The 17,628-nt window shown below is 38.3% G+C and overlaps 1 protein-coding gene across 2 annotated transcripts in view; it reads right to left on the reverse strand.

Annotated features, from left to right (window-relative positions):
- Positions 1 to 14,070, reverse strand: part of pik3c2b (phosphatidylinositol-4-phosphate 3-kinase, catalytic subunit type 2 beta) — a 54,002-nt gene extending 39,932 nt beyond the window's left edge. The window contains exons 1-5 of one of the 2 annotated variants that reach the window (XM_048173147.1): positions 13,148 to 14,070; positions 6,898 to 7,747; positions 6,626 to 6,726; positions 6,338 to 6,498; positions 298 to 418 (exon numbers count right to left, since the gene is read on the reverse strand). In XM_048173147.1, the coding sequence (XP_048029104.1) occupies positions 298 to 418; positions 6,338 to 6,498; positions 6,626 to 6,726; positions 6,898 to 7,662 (1,148 nt within the window). In that variant the 5' untranslated portion in view covers positions 7,663 to 7,747; positions 13,148 to 14,070. Of the gene's footprint in view, positions 1 to 297; positions 419 to 6,337; positions 6,499 to 6,625; positions 6,727 to 6,897; positions 7,748 to 12,802; positions 13,089 to 13,147 lie in introns of those variants that run through there. The other variant, XM_048173148.1, reaches the window with a different exon arrangement.
- Between the last annotated feature and the right edge of the window lie 3,558 nt (positions 14,071 to 17,628).

Raw genomic sequence — 17,628 nt, forward strand, 5'->3', positions numbered from 1 at the left:
GCTTGTTCTGATATATGGCCGGTCAACCGGTTCATCTCTAATAAAGACGACTGTGGGATAATGTTGCTTTACCTTATAAAGAGACCATAAAAAAGCTCAGAATGAGTAATATTTTCAGAGTAAGCCTTCATCCCAAGGCTGCTAATTGCACTTTTTATGTAGGCTCATTTGCCAAGCTAAAGACGAAGGCTAAATTATACAAGTCTATGGAAGTTCTATGCATTTCAATTGCAAGCAAACAAAGCATCAAGAAATGAGATTCAGTAAAGTCACTTTTGGTGAATCCTTAATTCTTACTTTTTGAGGAACTCTGCCTGGCCACATATTTTCAGCAGGTAGTCATCCACATCAATCATATCCAGGTCATCATGGGAATAGCAGAGGGTCTGATAGATCAGCAGGTCTATGGTTGAAGATCCTTTTGGGAAGAGAAGAACAACACTGACATTACTTAACTTGCATGATGAGAAACAACTATCCAACAGTGTTGGGGAGTAAATAAGTAACTACATATTGTGTAGCATTTCCAGTTACATGCAACGATTTCCAACAAGTAGAGGTAATAAACCGATACACTTGTTTTAATTGTCATCTGTATTACAGCTGCATTACAACTAAGTGAACTGAGGAAATTTTATTAAGATTTATTAATGTTTTTGAAATAAGTCTCTTATGCTTACCAATGCTGTATTTGTTTGATCAAAAATACAGTAAAAACATGTATATTGTGAAATATTACAATTTAAAATAACTTTTCTATTTTGAATAAAATTATATATTTTGAAATGTAATTTATTTTTCAGCAGTCATTACTCCAGTCTTCAGTGTCATATGATCCTTCAGAAATCATTCTAATATGCCGTTTTGGTGCTCAAGAAATATTTCTTAATGTTAAAACAATTGAGAAAACTATGATTTTTTAATTTAAAAAAAAAAAAAAAAAAAAAAAATTCAGGATTTTTGATGAATAGAACGTTTAAGAGAACAGCATTTATTTGAAATAGAAATCTTTTATAACATTACAAATGTCTTTACGGTCACTTTTGATCAATTTAATTCATCTTTGAATAAAAGATAATTTTTCAAAAAAAAAAAAAAAAAAAAAAAATCTTACTGACCTACACAACGGTAGTATATGTAGCATTGGAAAGTCTGATCAATTTTCACAAATCCTTTTCTTTAAATGATTCAGTTTAATGAACCAGTTCAAAAACGAATCACTGATTTATTTGTATCATTGTGCAGTCTACTTTGTTGTAGAAAATTTGTGGATTTTTTTTTTTTAACAATTTATAAAAGATAGTATAGTTTTAAACTTATTAGCTGTATATGGTTGTAAATTCATATTTTCAAATATAATACTGTGTCACACAGATACTCATTGTTTTTGTGCAGGACAAACATTGCTGATTGTAAAAATTTCATTAAATGATATGGTAGTTATCTCTTAGATACTGACGCCTCAAATAGCTTCAATTAAATTAGCTTTTATAGTATCTGACTATGTTTTTACATGTTTAGCTTGACTGTTTAACCACTTTAAACAATAAAAGGCTTAAAACACAATTTTTCAAAGTAACTTCCCCAAAGCAAATGCTTAATTATGTGATAACAAAAGGCAGTGAGCACACAAAGAAACAGAATAAGTGTCCAGTATGCCTCAAAGGTATTGATTTATCTTAAAGCAAGATCAATAAGAGGTCATCAATTAGTTACAAGTCTCTGCAGCCCTTCCTGGAAATGGACACGCTGCCAGATGCTCCCTATACAGTAAATTAGCACCAACTGATCTGAATACATTCGATGGACAAAGGCAAGAAGATGTGAATTTTCCCTTGGTTCATAGCAATGTTCGTCACTTCACTGGGAAGATGTAGGGGAAAAAAGCAGAGGTAGGGATGAACCAGAAAAAGGTTAATCCACCCTTCCCCCCGTCCCAAAAATGACACCCTAACTGGGCAGATGTACTGCACTGTAGTCACAGTGGGAGCACATTTTTGGAGAAACACCCCTGTCTCACTCACACACACCCACACCTCCACTTCCATTTCCTCCGTACTTTCTCAATAATGAATTGGGCAGTTCTGTTGAGTCTTGAGAATAGGCTCTTAATATTTTTTTTGGATGTGAATGGACCCAGATACACTCATTTTAAATTGAGACCACAGAGAATGCACATGGAAAGAGAGAAACAAGACACTTGTAAACCACAATTTCCATTGACAAAACGAGCCATTTCTTATTGTTACTGCTGATTATTTTTGTTAAAATACTTCATTCCAGTTTAGTATACAGAGACAAGTAAACCCTTTTGTCAGTTGACTCCCGCCAAAAAGCACAAACATTGCGGTTCTCTGTGTGTGTGTTTTTTAAAAAACATTTCTCTGTTTGAGCACCTTGACATAGCAACGCTGACTCATGAGTTGACCAATGCAGTGAGTTTGAGTGTAGCACCATGCGTTTATATTCACTATATTCATTGTCATGCAAAATTTCTGACTTTTGCCCCTGGTTTCACAGACAGGGCTTGAGCCTAGTCCCAGACTAAAATGCATGTTTGAGCGGTTTTAACTGAAAGCAACTTGCACCGACATATCTTGAAATATGTCAATGCCATTGTTTTGTCTGAAGATTCACAACAGTAAAGTTTTTTTCTAAGGCACATTTATAAAAGCTACTTAAATGTCCTAATTAATCTAAAGGCCTAATCCTGGCTTAATCTAAGAAACCAGAGGCCTTAATATTTTATTTTTCATAGAAATTTTTAAATTGCCAGTTATTTCCGGGGTTTCCATTAATATGAGAGTCTTGTCAAAGGGCTGATCAATCAATTAAAATCCATTGATTTATTTTTTTAAGTTTTATTTTGATGGTCCACTTTAGACATTAAGCTATATGTAACTATAAACCAAGTAGCTTTGCAACTACATGTCAACAAACTTTCATTATTAGTTATTAGTAGACTGTTAGGTTAGGGTTAGGCGTTTAGGGTTTGGGTTAGGAGGTCGACATGTAGTTGTAAAAAGTTAGTCAAGTAGATGTAGTCTATATATTGACAAAAAAAAAAAAGTGTTAGTAGACTGCCTGCTTAATATCTGCTAATTCTCTAAAAGTTAGTTGAAATGTAGTTGCAAAGTTACTCATAGTTAGGATTAGAATGTCTAAAGTGGACCATTGAAATAAAGTGTTACACTATTTTTTAATAATAAAGTAATTTTATAATGTTTTTATAATTCACTTTATTTTTATTCATTCTTTTAGTAATTAAATTACACGATTTAATAATTAAATGTAATTATCGTTCTATATTATTTTGTATGTATGATTTTGTTGCATTTTTTCAGGCACCAAGGGAAGCACTTCCTAATTGCGTTGTACATTGTATAATGGCAATAAATTCTTTCTATTCTATATTACAAATTAAAACATACTAAAATCAAAGTAGATTTAGGAACCACAGCATAATCTATAATGTGAAACATGGATATTCATTGGAAAGATATTCTTTAACTGTCTGACTGAGCAGACAGTGTAAATATAATCACTACCCAACCCTTGAGCTATGCTTTACAGGCCCAAGAAAACATTTCCATGCCCTATGAACTATTTTAAGTTGACCTGCATCATTTTTAATAACATTTAGCAGATTTCACAGCTGCTTATGACACAAAAAGAGACCCATGCGAGAATGGCACCACAGACAACATTCATCATAAACTGGCAGACAGCCATGATAAAGGGCATCTGTGAAGCAAATCATGCAAGAACTAGAAAAACAAAAGATAAACAAGTGCAGTGAATAAGTGAGAGTGAAAACATGTTCATGACATATTTCTCGGGCCCCTCTCTAATCTCGCCATATGAGGCCATATCGGTGTGTGTGTGTGCGTATGTGTATGAAAGAGTTTGTGAGAGTTCCTCCAAGGCGGGTGAATGAAAAGCTGCCTCTTTTAATTGAGTACACAAAACAGATGGCTGGCAGAACGCCCATTCAGTGTAATGCTATTAAGAGAATTCAGAGTTTAGAGCAGTCTTTCCAATGAGATTCTGTGGCCTTGTTCAAAAGTTTCAGGATGTGGAACAGAAAAAACAGCTTTACAATTTTAACCAAGCTCAACAGAGTAGATGCAGAATATATACAATTATTATGATCTGAATTGTTAGAAAATAAATAAGGTCAAGTACACACTATAAAGTTTCAGGAGTGACAACCGCATTCAAATGCGGGAGTTAGTAACCAAAATTAGCATTCCATGTGTATGAAACACGACTCACTCCCGGGACTGCGATGATTAACATCATGGTATCTGTAGCAACTTGCTGGCGTCTCGCGTGTTTGGTATCCGCTATTCTGACTAAAGAAATCTTACAGTGACAAAAGACTCATCTGGTTCAGCAATTTTAACTAAAACAGTTGATGAAGGAGTCATGTTTTGCTTATGATTGGAAAGGCTGCTTCACAAAGTGAGCTCTTGCAGTGTTGCCATATCCACTTATTAAAAGCGTTTTTGGTCTTGTTTAAGCTTGGCTCATAAAGCGATCAAGTTTACAGAGTTATTCAAGGTCACGATATTTTGGAAACCCTTGGAGTTATTTCAGTTTATTGTAGGCTCGTACCACTCTCCCTGTGATTTTTTTGCATTGCACATAAAGAAGAGAGAAACATTTCTTAAAATATAACATTAACTAGTTAATTTCGGTTCCGTACACACTGGATATTATTAGGGGCCAAGCACCGAAGGTGCGGAGGCACCTATTGTATCCGTTAGATTTCTTTTTTTTTTTTATTATTCTTCTTCTTCTTCCGCTCTTGAAGTCTATGACAGCACATAGAACCGTTTGCGGGAAAGTTATGAAATTTGGCCCACAGTTAGAGGACAGTCTGATCTATGTCCATAGCAAATTTGGAGTCTCTAACTCAATCCCTCTAGCGCCACCAGCTGTCCAAAGTTGCATTTATGTTTATGTTAATAACTTTTTGTGAAAAACCTACTTTTTCGAACTCCTCCTAGGCCGTTACTCCGATTTTCACGAAAATTGAACCAGATCATCTTCAGACCATGCTGACAAAAATGTATGGAATTCAAGTCGATTGCTCAAACCGTTTTCGAAAAACACACGAACGAATTGTACGTAGTGCTTGCAAAAACAGAAGTAAGGCTGTATCTCTGCAATGCTTTATCGTATTCAGACCAAACTTGGTACATGGCATCACAGGCATGACCTGAGGCACCATGCAGTGTTTCGGCGCAGCGCCACCTACTGGTGTGGAGATATGAAAAATTGATATTTTTGCTTATAACTTCTGATGGGTTTGTCCAAAAATCATAAATTTGGTCTCGTTGGATTCGGGGAATCATGCCGAGTCGAATGATATCCAATTGTCCCACTTCGGCCATTTTGGCCGTCGGCCATTTTGAATTTTGTGCTAAAATGCTGTATTTTACGAACGCATTAGCATATCATTACGAAACTCGGTATGGGTCATCAACACAATGCCCTGAAGGAGCCTGAGAAGTTTCGGACCAGCGTCACCTTGTGGTCAAAAGTTATAACAAAATTTACATAAATGCTAATAACTTTTGAATATATTAACCGATTGTAATGAACTGGTCTCTGTAGATTCCTTGGGTTATGCTGAGAACATAGATATCAAATTTGCCATAGTCAGCTAAACGTCCTGTCCGCCATATTGTTTTTCTTTAAAAACCTACTTTTTCGAACTCCTCCTAGACCGTTGCTCCGATTTTCACCAAATTTGAACAGTGTCATCTTCAGACCATGCCGACAAAAAGTTATGGATTTCAAGTCGATATGTCAAACCGTTTTCGTATACCAGAGCAAAGAATTTGAGGCATGATGCAAAAACGACTCTTGAAGCTGTATCTCTTCAGTGCTTTGACATATTGACACCAAACTTTGCAAGTGTCATTGTCACCTCACTCTGACCATACCACAACAATTTGGACACAGCGCCACCTATTGGTCGAAAGTGATGAACCAGTAAATCCTCATTTTTGATCATTTTTCAGCTCTTTTACCTAAAATGATCTTAATAGGTCTTTAATTGCTCACTGCTGCAGTTAGCCTGATCCTCCCAGTCGTGTTGGCTTGCTTCTTGTGCCGTTTTTGTGCTTGGCCCCGTAATTGCTGCTTGCAGCTATATTTGTAAATGTGGTTATCATTACCTGCATTTTTCAGAAGTTAATTTGGTTGTCACTCCTGTAAATTACTGAACTGTGTGTGAACAGAACAGGATTAAGCACTAAAAGGTGAATTGACAACTGGATTTAGTTGCAGTGTTGATGTGGCTAAATGAATAAACTTAAGTTCTTACCATCACAAGAGAAAGTGTGCGGTTCTCTGAAGTGGTAACTGTAAACTGTGACCTTTATGCTGACCCCTAGGCCCTGCTGCAGTTCATCTTGCGCCACGCATGGGCTCCAAACAAAACCCGCATTTTTTGAGTAGTCGTTGCATGGGTATGCTGATCGTAGCCTGATGAAAACAGTAAAGGATCTACATAAGTGCATTTGAATGAATATTCTAAAACAAATATTGTATACAAACAGGATTTATGTATATAATTAGATACGGAAGTCAAGTATACAACTTTGTAACTCACAAGTCAAGTACATGACAGAAGGCCGCCACTTCTTCATCCCTCTCTTCAGACACCTGAAAGAGCTCGTAACCAAAGCCATTTGGTCTAGAACCCAGAGATACCTAAAAGGGTTTAAAGATTTTTTTTTTTTTAAATAAACATTCCTTTATCTAAAAAGCAAAAATAATGATAAACATTTATGGTATCTTGAGAGAGTCTATGAAAATGTAAAAAACTTCCAGGAAATCATAAAAAAAAAAAAAAAAAAAAAAAGAGATTCTACGAATGCTCACCGGATCAACTGATACTCTGCGCTGGCTTCTAGTGCTCTTCTGCCCCGGAATATAGGTGCGGGGAGGAACTTGTGGAGGAAGGGTGTTACTGCGAGCTACTGCCTTCCCTGATTTGTCCCCATTTACTCTCCGGCTTCTATTAGGTGACAGAAAATCCCCATTTAGCTTGCTCAGGGAGTCATTGAGGTTGTCATAGTTCAGAGCATCTCCGGGCGAAAGCTTTGGCTGGTCCACCTCAGGAGTGAACAAGTTGACATCCCGTGGGGCTGAGCTTCGATGAACAATAAACGGATCATTCTGGGGGATAGGATTCCTGGGCGGTACTGGTGGTGGAGGCTCATCTAGGGATGGCAGCCCTTTTGACAACAATTGCGATGTTCCTTCAAAGTCACTTTCCCATTCGTCCAGGATGTAACGAGGCTCCTTACTAAATCCGTGAGACTCACCGCTGGAGCGCGATAGGTTCGACACTCCGGGTTGAACGTGGTTAAGCACGGGGTCAGATCCGGACACACCTTGCTGCAAATTATTCCAAGGGGGACTGGGAACACGTCTTGGCAGGGTGGGCTCGCTCCTTGAGGGCGATGACTTACTGGAGTCAGGGGGTAGCGTATTTGCTGGGCTTTTGTCCTGTCGGTGGCGGGCGAGGGCGTCATACTCCATCTGCAGGGCCTCTGCCAAGACCAGCTCCTTTTGGCTGAGGCCGAGAGATTCCAGACAACCCCAGCGCTGCTCCCGGTCATTCTGAGTCTGCGCCGCAGACATGTTCCTGTAGGGGGTGCTGCAGTGCACAAGGAACGCAGAAAGGGGCTTGACGACACTACGAGTTGCACAACCGGTTCATTAGGCTCTGTTAGGAGATAAGAGTGAAAGAATAAGAAGCATGCTATTGATGTGTGTCACTCAGAGATTGCAACATCTGGAGCCAGTATAAAAATTTGTCATCAACCTTACACGTAGAGACGTTGGTCAGAAAAAGACTAGCAACTAAACAAACATCCTGTTGACTCTCAAATCAATGATTATAAATAGCTGGATATATTATGAGCAATATCACTCAAATTGGCACTCCTGTCCACTGGCACTCAGGACACAAAATAAGTCGAAATCAGTAACTTATTGGCTTAAATAAATAAATAAATAAATAAATAAAATAATAATATTGGTCATTGGTGGTACACAGCCTTGGCGGTATATAGGTTGCCCATTATAGCAAACTCAACAAGAAGAATGATTTGAGGTCAATTAGGGATGCAACAGTATTCAAAATAAATATAATTCTATACTATTGTCTAAAAAAAATAAAAAAAAATAAATAAACTATTCTAAAATTTAAACCACAACATTACAATGTACAGTATAAAAAAAAAAAAAAAAAATGGATATTCATTTTGAGATTTGCTAAAGATGACTTAAATTTACTAAATTAATGACAAAGACAACCATTTAACTAATGAGCCTCTTGAACCACATATGGATCAAAGTGCCACATGTTCAGTCCCAGATGTGAGATGAGTTTAGAGAAGCTCACATGTGTGACTGACTTTGATAGTCTTCAGCTCTGATCATCTGTCTTTTATTGTCTTTGCTTGCTCAGCAAAAGACAGAGCCAAGCTGATCTCTCTCTCTTTCAGCACAGTCATCAGTGCAGCACAGGTTCTTCTGCAGCACAACAGTTCCTCCGTAGTGGGGGGTGGGGGGGGGGGGCTGTTCTCGCTCCTGCATGGAAACTGATGTGCCATATTAAGAGGCCTGTTCCTGTGGTGTCACAGCTGGACAGATGCTAAGCTTCGAATTTAAATCGACCCGAAGACCTGCTGAGTGCCGCTAAAATGGATTTAGTGTTCGATCAGCCTTACAACACACGTAGTGCGACACAGCTGCTGCCCCATAGAGACGCAGAACCATTGGGTTTAATGGTCATCTAGTCCTGCATTATGGTAAATGGGTTCAGATGGGAAAGTAAGGTCAAATAACTGTTTTCCAAAAGGATTATAATAGTTACAACATGAATAAATTGTAGAGTTATCCTAGATTCCAAAGTGGTTAAAAGTATACCACTTTGTGTAAAATTATATGGGTTTTAACTTGTGGTTCAACTAAAAGGTTTAAAATGATAATTCCCATAAAAATGAAACTTCTGTCATCATTTATGCACCAAAATGTCAATCCAAACCTGTATGTCTGTTTCTTTAGCACAAGAGATAATTTGAAGAATGTTTTCACTGTTGTCCATAGTATAGTCAATGGGCTCTAAAACAACACCACTGGACCCCATTAAAGGGTTAGTTCACCCAAAAATGAAATTTCTGTCATTAAGTACTCATCCTCATGTCGTTCCTTCGTTCATTTTCTTAACACAAATTAAGATATTTGATGAAATCCAAGAGGTTTTTTATCCTCCATAGAAAGCAACAAAACTACCACATTTATGGTCCAGAAAAGTAGTAAAAACATCATTAAAATAGTCAACGTGACTACAGTGGTTTATCATTTACGTTGCAGCAATTCCAGGTTCTATGTCAGAACACCAGCTCAGTACACGCATGCGACGTGCTGCTCACGTGAACAGTGTTGGCCAATACCGAGTCGGCGTTCTGATGTAGAACCTAGACAGGCTGCAATGTAAATAGCATAGGAGAATGACGGGGAGAGATGAATTTGTCGAATAAAGTCGTTATTTTTGTTTTGTTTTTGCGCACAAAATATATTCTCGTCGCTTCATAACATTAGTGTTGAACCACTGTAGTCACTATTTTAACGATGTTTTTACTAATTTTTTGGACCTTGATTGTGGTAATTTCCTTCCTTTCTATGGAGGGGAAAAAAAAAGGCTTCCCCCATATCTTCTTTTGAGTTCCACAGAAGAAATAAAGTTGTAAGGGTTTGGATTGGAATGGCATGAAAGTGAGGATATGAAGACAATTTTCATTTTTGGGTGAACTATCCCCTTAAGTTCATCACCATTTGTGACCTGTTGGTTCCTTCATAACGTGACAACAGTGGCAGGGGGTCTGTTTCTCCACCCACAAACACAACTGTAGGAAATTCTCACACCCTACGCCAGAAGAGTGGCACCAGAACAAAAGACTGAAGAGGAAGCAGAAAGGCATCTGTTTGACAGACATTCCTGGACCCTTCCATTCCTGCACATTTTGACCCCATTTTGCATCCCAAAAATGCAAAAACCAGTGTGCCTCTGGTCATCTGAGGACGTTCATCTGAATAAATAAGGTAAAACAAATAAAATGATTTCCAGATCAACAGAGGAGAAGGCAGCAGCGGCCTCACTGTGACGTGTTTTAGGCTTTCTGTCAGCAAATCATCCAGTCAATTGTTTAATTTCTGCTGAACTGTGTACATACATATGGAGATCAGGGTAAACAGAAAGGACTCAGCACATTACACCATTTCAAACCAGGTGTGATGTGATAAGTTAACAGCAAGTCATCCGTCTGTCCACACTGAAAGTGAAAATTTTGCTTGATGCCACATTTGATGCCGCAGAAATACAAACTCAGCGGTAGGGTTGTCAAAAGCACAGACTTCAGTACTGGAATGTTAAAAATGTGACAATGCCAACATTTTCCCCTAGCATTTTAAGTGCTGTTCAGTGGATTCTTAAACACCTCTGATTGGCCATTGTGTTCACACGCTCAACAGATATGTCTGTGATTGTCTACAATGATCATCTTCAAAAACATGTTGTAAATAGACGTGTGTATCACACAATCGGTGTAAGGTGTCAAAGATATCCATTTACAACATGTTTTAGAAGCCATGATCATTGTAGCCAATCACAAACGTATCTGTTGAGCACATGAACACAATAGCCAATCAGAGGCGTTTAAGAATCCACTCAACAGCACTCAAAGTGCTAGGGGGAAATGCTGGTACTTATGACAACCCTACTCAGCAGACAACATAACGGCCTGTTGTTTGACATGTTGCGAATACAAATTGTTAGGACAAACATTCAGATTAACATGGAAAATATGTTTAGTTAGGACACCGTGTTGGTCAGTTAAGCATATAAACACCTGCGCAAAAACACTTCCGAAAAACCAGATGTGTTTGTACACAACATTATCAGGCACCAACAGATGGACTGCACAAATATAAGTGTATCTCCTTCTAGATGGCCTTTTAGGGGCTCCGCTTCATTCCCAGAAGCTCCGGCCTCCCGTGGGCTTCCTATGCAGTCTCATGACTGAGCTTTGGCCGGAGGGGTGCAGCAAGACAGGAGGGGTGGCAAGGAGGGTGGATCTGCATTGTTCCACAGGGACCCCAGGCCAGCCAGATACAGGCCCCCGGAATCAATCCCCTGCTGGGATATAATCCCATTCAATCAGGGGTGGCTCCCAGATTGGTCGAACAAAGGACAGGGAGGAGTGAGGGCAGCCGCGTCACGTGAGGCAGGGCCAACTCAGACACGTTCACACGGCTCTGAGAGCCAAAGACAAAGAGACCGCTGTCATCCCTGTCCCCCATGTACACCCCTCCCCCAACACACCCACCCATAAACAAATATCACACGGCTCCCTTCATGCCTAGGGTGTTCGCTTATGGTAGTTCCAGCTGATCAGGGCTTGTGCGCCGTATGCTGAAGTCTTCCATCATCAATACGCCTCTCTTCCTGTGGCGTTCCCACCCTAATATTGCTTCAAAGACCTCTGGGCTAGCTGACTCGACTCTGATCTGACAGGCAGATGGTGGCGAGCTTGCCCACATTCAGCCAATGAGGAAACATTAAGCCTCTTCTTTGGCATCCGGTGGGAAAGTCAGAAGAAAATCAGCACTGACATTTGACAAATACAAAAAACTTCAAATAAAGTAAAACCAACCATTAACACCAGACAGCCAATTTAGAAAAATGGAAACAGTTTTGATGAAAAGGCCAAACTCACAAACCGCAAAACCCACAGGAAGGCGACTCAAACAAACGCATGGCACGTCTAACCTGTTGCGAAGATGACGCCTGGCCAAGAACGTCTTTAGAGTTCAGACACCACAGTTCTACGCAGTTTAAGCAGATTTTTGAGCTGATAAAATTTTAAGTGTTGCTTTTTTTACCCCCTGTCTGACAGGTCTTAGGTGCGCGGGTGGCTTCAGAGATACAACACGTGATATTTTGCACACTGATAGACCTGAAACAAGTAAATGTCTGAGACTAATTCCTGATTGTCGTGTTGATTTGAAGAACGCAGACTATGATCATGCTGAGGACATATAAACCTGGAAGAAAACATAAGGTCTTAATCAAAGATGAGTAGCATTTCTCTCTCCTAGTCACAAAGCATTACAAAACATCAATGCAATTCTTGTTCGGTGATTCAGAAAACATGCTGAATTTTAAATATGAGGTTTTCAGAGACTAAACCCAAATTGTGGTTACAGTGTCATTTACATGCACTTTTACACATCTAAACGCTGTATGGCAGTATAAACACCTTTCCTGTGCTTTGAGTTGCATAAACCTCCTTGTGAGCATTTTGCGTCAATCGTTATAATTAATGCAAATATCTTTAAGAATAAAAGCCTATATCTCTCTTGTAAATGTAAATAATGTTAAAAATAATTTATAAATACATTGACTTCTTAATTTTCTGTTTTAGAATACATGTACATTACCTTATTGTAACATTTTAGATTTGAAGTTACCTTATGTGACATTATATAGTTTGTCTTTTTTATAAACACTAACTATAACTTAATGTCATGGAGTCATGAAGATAAATATCAATGATATTGCACTTATAAAATAAATAATTAAAAACAACAGACACCATTATGCTCATTTCTGTGTACAGCATCCTCATATAACAGTTTACAAATGATTAAATCTCAACTAAATGAGGTCTTTAAAATATAACAAACCCAACAACAATAAAAACAGTAATCTTACCCAACTAACAACGTTTCCTCTGAGCCACTGATAGTCTCTTTTGAATATAAATCTATTTGAGCTCAGAAGCTCAAACTTGTCAAGTTGATAGAGAGTCGTTTTTGAAACAGAAACCAGCGATAATATGAGTAACACCGCGGCGGTCAAACGCCTCTGGATGTTCCGTGCAGCTATTAAATGTTATCGCGACAGAGTGTTTCGTTCTCAGGTCGGGAGAAGCTCATACCAACACAAAGATTTTAAGAAAATTTACAGCCACTGCGCAAAAACAGCTGGTCGTATATAAACAAGAAGCGTTTGTAGCAGCGCTCTTCGCGATAGTGAATGAAAGAGCACATCACATACCGTGTGCATGGCCTCTTGAGCGCCTGTGTCATAGTCCTCCTCGTTTATTATCAGTCTCAATCGTTGTTCTTTGATAGATCGTGATCAGGCGGCCGTTTCCGGTGTCCAGTGGCAAAAGATCGTGTATTGATCAGGGCCAAGTGACGGGCGCGTCTCTGTTAGTCCATATGAGACGCACGCTCTCCCTCTGTTTGTCTGACCGGGTTTGATTGGCGACTTCGCACTGAGGATTTCTGCTTCAAAGCTCACTCACATCGCCCAGTTCTCATTGGAGAATGTGTAACGACAGGAGATTTAGGGTGAGAGCAACAATAGCAGACTCTAGTGGACAACACGGTTAACTGCATACCATGATGCCTGACATAAAGCACTGCAGTAGAACGTAAGAACTTATTCTTTCTGCTAAAACCGAAAAGGTTGTGTAACAATACTTGAAAAGGAAGAAATAATATAAACATATTAACTTAAATATGGCGCAAACTAATCCTACATAGATATATATATGTGAAAGCAAAACATGAGGCCTACTTAACAAACAAGATTAAACAAAATGGGAAAAGCAGCTAAATTAATCCCTAAATACATTTTTGTGCGGGTATATCGGACATATTAAAAGTAAAAAAACAGAGTAGATGATTACTTATCTGTATTAAAAAAATACATATACAAGAAAGGTCTCAAGTCGAGCACAAACTTTGATAGACAACACTACGAACAGAAGAAATAAAGCTCCAAGACCCCTTAGCTAGCTGGTCAGAAAAACTACCTAAGCTTGACATGATTAACCCTAAAAATAGTACACATATTGGATTAAATCCTATGATTAAATCCCTAAATCTGGGGTTCTCGACTCTGGCCATTGAGGACCACTTTCCTGCAGAGTTTAGCTCCAACCTTGTTCAAACTCACCGGGTTATAATTTTCTAGTAATCCTGAAGACCTTTATTAGCTTGTTCAGGTGTGTTTGATTAGGGTTGGAGCAAAACTCTGTGGAGTTGAGAACCCCTGACATAAATAGACAAATCCTGACCAAATAGGCTACGCTCCGTGAAAATAGGGAGAAAAATGCTTGAAACCAGGAAATGATATATTCTGTGAACACTATACATTAGATAATGTCACTTTCTTGTAACATATATAATACTCAAAGACAAATGCAAGTCGTATTTTCTTTAGCAAGAATGTAATGGTGTACGTTTTCTCAAATGAAACTGTGGCGCCATCTTGTGGTAAGAGCCCTTTGTCAACGCCAGAGATTGCTCAAACCCTTAAAGGGTTAGTTCACCCAAAAATGAAAATTCTGTCATTTATTACTTACCCTCATGCCGTTCCACACCCGTAAGACCTTCGTTAATCTTCAGAACACAAATTAAGTTATTTTAGTTGAAATCCGATGGCTCTGTGAGGCCTCCATAGGGAGCAATGGACACTTCCTCTCTCAAGATCCATAAAGGTACTAAAAACATATTTAAATCGGTTCATGGATAGGACAGTGGTTCAATATTAATATTATAAAGCGACGAGAATATTTTTGGAGCGCCAAAAATGTTTTTAGCAACTTATTTAGTGATGGCCGATTTCAAAACACTGCTTCATGAAGCATCGGAGCATAAATGAATCAGTGTGTCGAATCATGATTCAGATCGCGTTTCAAACTGCCAACGGCTGAAATCACGTGACTTTGGCGCTCCGAACAACAGATTCGACACACTGATTCATCTGTGCTCCGATGCTTCCTGAAGCAGTGTTTTGAAATCGGCCATCACTAAATAAGTCGTCATTTAGTTTTTTTTTTTGGCGCACCAAAAATATTCTCGTCGCTTTATAATATTAATATTGAACCACTGTCTTCACATGAATCGATTTAAATATGTTTTAGTACCTTCATGGATCTTGAGAGAGGAAGTGTCCATTGCTCCCTATGGAGGCCTCACAGAGCCATCGGATTTCAACTAAAATAACTTAATTTGTGTTCTGAAGATTAACGAAGGTCTTACGGGTGTGGAACGGCATGAGGGTAAGTAATAAATGACAGAATTTTCATTTTTGGGTGAACTAACCCTTTAAAGTCACCATGAAATCAAAATTGCCCATTCTTTTTTAATGGAATATTACAGTATGATTTATCTGTGCACATCATTATTGTTTTTTAATTCATGTGCCCTCATAATTTTTAATCAAAATCGCTTCCTCTCCCTCTTGCAGCAACATCTTTTCTCTGATGATGCGTTTACTGGCGTGAGGGCGGGACAACCTGTCACTCACATGAGATCACAGCAATAGCAAACAACAACTATCCAATCAATTCCTGATGGACAAAATCAAGTCCCGCCCTACTTTTTTTTTCTGAGAACCTTTTTTCACTCGGATATACTTCCAAATAGGGAAGAAAGGTCTATCATAACTTCCGTTTCAATCTGACTTTAATCAGTTTGTCAGCAGTGTTATTGTTATAAATAGTTTTTGTTAATTGAAATCACATTAAAGGTGCCCTAGAATTAAAAATTGAATTTATATTGGCATAGTTAAATAACAAGAGTTCAGTACATGGAAATGACATACAGTGAGTCTCAAACTCCATTGTTTCCTCCTCCTTATATAAATCTCATTTGTTAAAGAACCCCTGAAGAACAGGCAAATCTCAACATAACACCGACTGTTACGTAACAGTCGGGATCATTAATATGTACGCCCCCAATATTTGCATATGCCAGCCCATGATTGAGGCATTACACAATGGCAGCCAGTATTAACGTCTGGATCTGTGCACAGCTGAATCATCAGACTAGGTAAGCAAGCAAGAACAATAGCGAAAAATGGCAGATGAAGCGATAATATAAAGTTTTAAAATAGTAAAATTTTTAGTGATATTTGTAAATTGTCTTTCTAAATGTTTCATTAGCATGTTGCTAATGTACTGTTAAATGTGGTTAAAGTTACCATTGTTTCTTACTGTATTCACGGAGACAAGAGCCGTCGTTATTTTCATTATTAAACACTTGCAGTCTGTATAATGCATAAACACAACTTCATTCTTTATAAATCTCTCCAACAGTGTAGCATTAGTTGTTAGCCACGGATCACAGCCTCAAATTCATCAAGAATCAAATGTAAACATCCAAATAAATACAATACTCACATAATCCGACGCATGCATGCAGTAGCATGACAAACACTTTGTAAAGATCCATTTTGAGGATTATATTAGCTGTGTAAACTTTGTTTATGCACTGTTTAAGGCAAGCGCGAGCTCCGGGGGCGGAGAGCGCGCGATTTAAAGGGGCCGCAACCTTAATCGGCGCATTTCTAATTATGCCCCAAAATAGGCAGTTAAAAAAATTAATTAAAAAAAATCTATGGGGTATTTTGAGCTGAAACTTCACAGACACATTCAGGGGACACCTTAGACTTATATTACATCTTGTAAAAAAACATTCGATGGCACCTTTAAAAAAAAAAAAAGTTGATAGGCTAGTAAAACTAAAACTGAATTAAAAATAAAGCTAAACAGAAATATTAAAAAACGAATAAAAATGACAAATGCACCTTAAAAGTACTAAAACTTAAGATAAAATTAAAAATGATAAAAATAAAAGGTAATTCATAATATTATTTATACTACACAAATATACTAAGATAACACTGTTTGCTATTTCACATGCGTCTGATTCTTTAGATGGCTGAAACAGCTGTTTAAACATATTGATAACAGAAAATGGTAATTAATTGCGATGGTGAGTAATCGTTGCTACACTTACACTTAGTTTACTCTGTTTTACTCAGAAAATAAAAGACAAAAAAATAAAAATTTCCCCTAAAAGTGTTGTGGTCGTGTTGTAGGCTACCTACAGTATTCCTTTCAGATGCTAATGGAATTTTGATACAGTCCTGTACTTTGGTACTGAATAATTACAATATGCCAATACCACGGTAAGTGTCCACAAAACATACCGTTGTACCAGGCCAAAACCATGTACTATTTTAGTGGTTTTTTAAGCAAAATAAACATGACGACCGTCAATTTTAGTTGTGATGTAATGCTCTTTGTGACCACTAGAGGCAGCATATGTGCACCAACAAGAGTACACGTGTGCAGTCAGTGCACAAATCAGCAACTGCAGGGAAGTTTGACCTGTACATTGCGTGACCTTGACGTAAGCTACGTTCAAACATTGACAGCAGGGTACTGAGCGCTTTTACTTTGTATTCCGAGCATCACAAAGAAGTTTGTCAGTGCTTGGCAAATGTGTATGTAATGAGGGAACAGCAGTGCAGGCCTTTGTCTTCAAGGTTTAGTATGCAGGATTGACTTTTGCAAACTGAAGAGCCTGGAACAAACTGCTGGCTGCATGCGAGATTAGATTTACCAGCTTTCAGTATATTTGTCCAATGGACTTTAAACTCCTTAGAGACATTTTTTGTGCATAATTCTTTAAATAACATTGTTTTGTGAGCTGCATGTATTTTTTGAAGGGCCACAG

The sequence above is a fragment of the Megalobrama amblycephala genome, linkage group LG21, assembly GCF_018812025.1.
Source record: "Megalobrama amblycephala isolate DHTTF-2021 linkage group LG21, ASM1881202v1, whole genome shotgun sequence".
Taxonomy (NCBI): Eukaryota; Metazoa; Chordata; class Actinopteri; order Cypriniformes; family Xenocyprididae; genus Megalobrama; species Megalobrama amblycephala.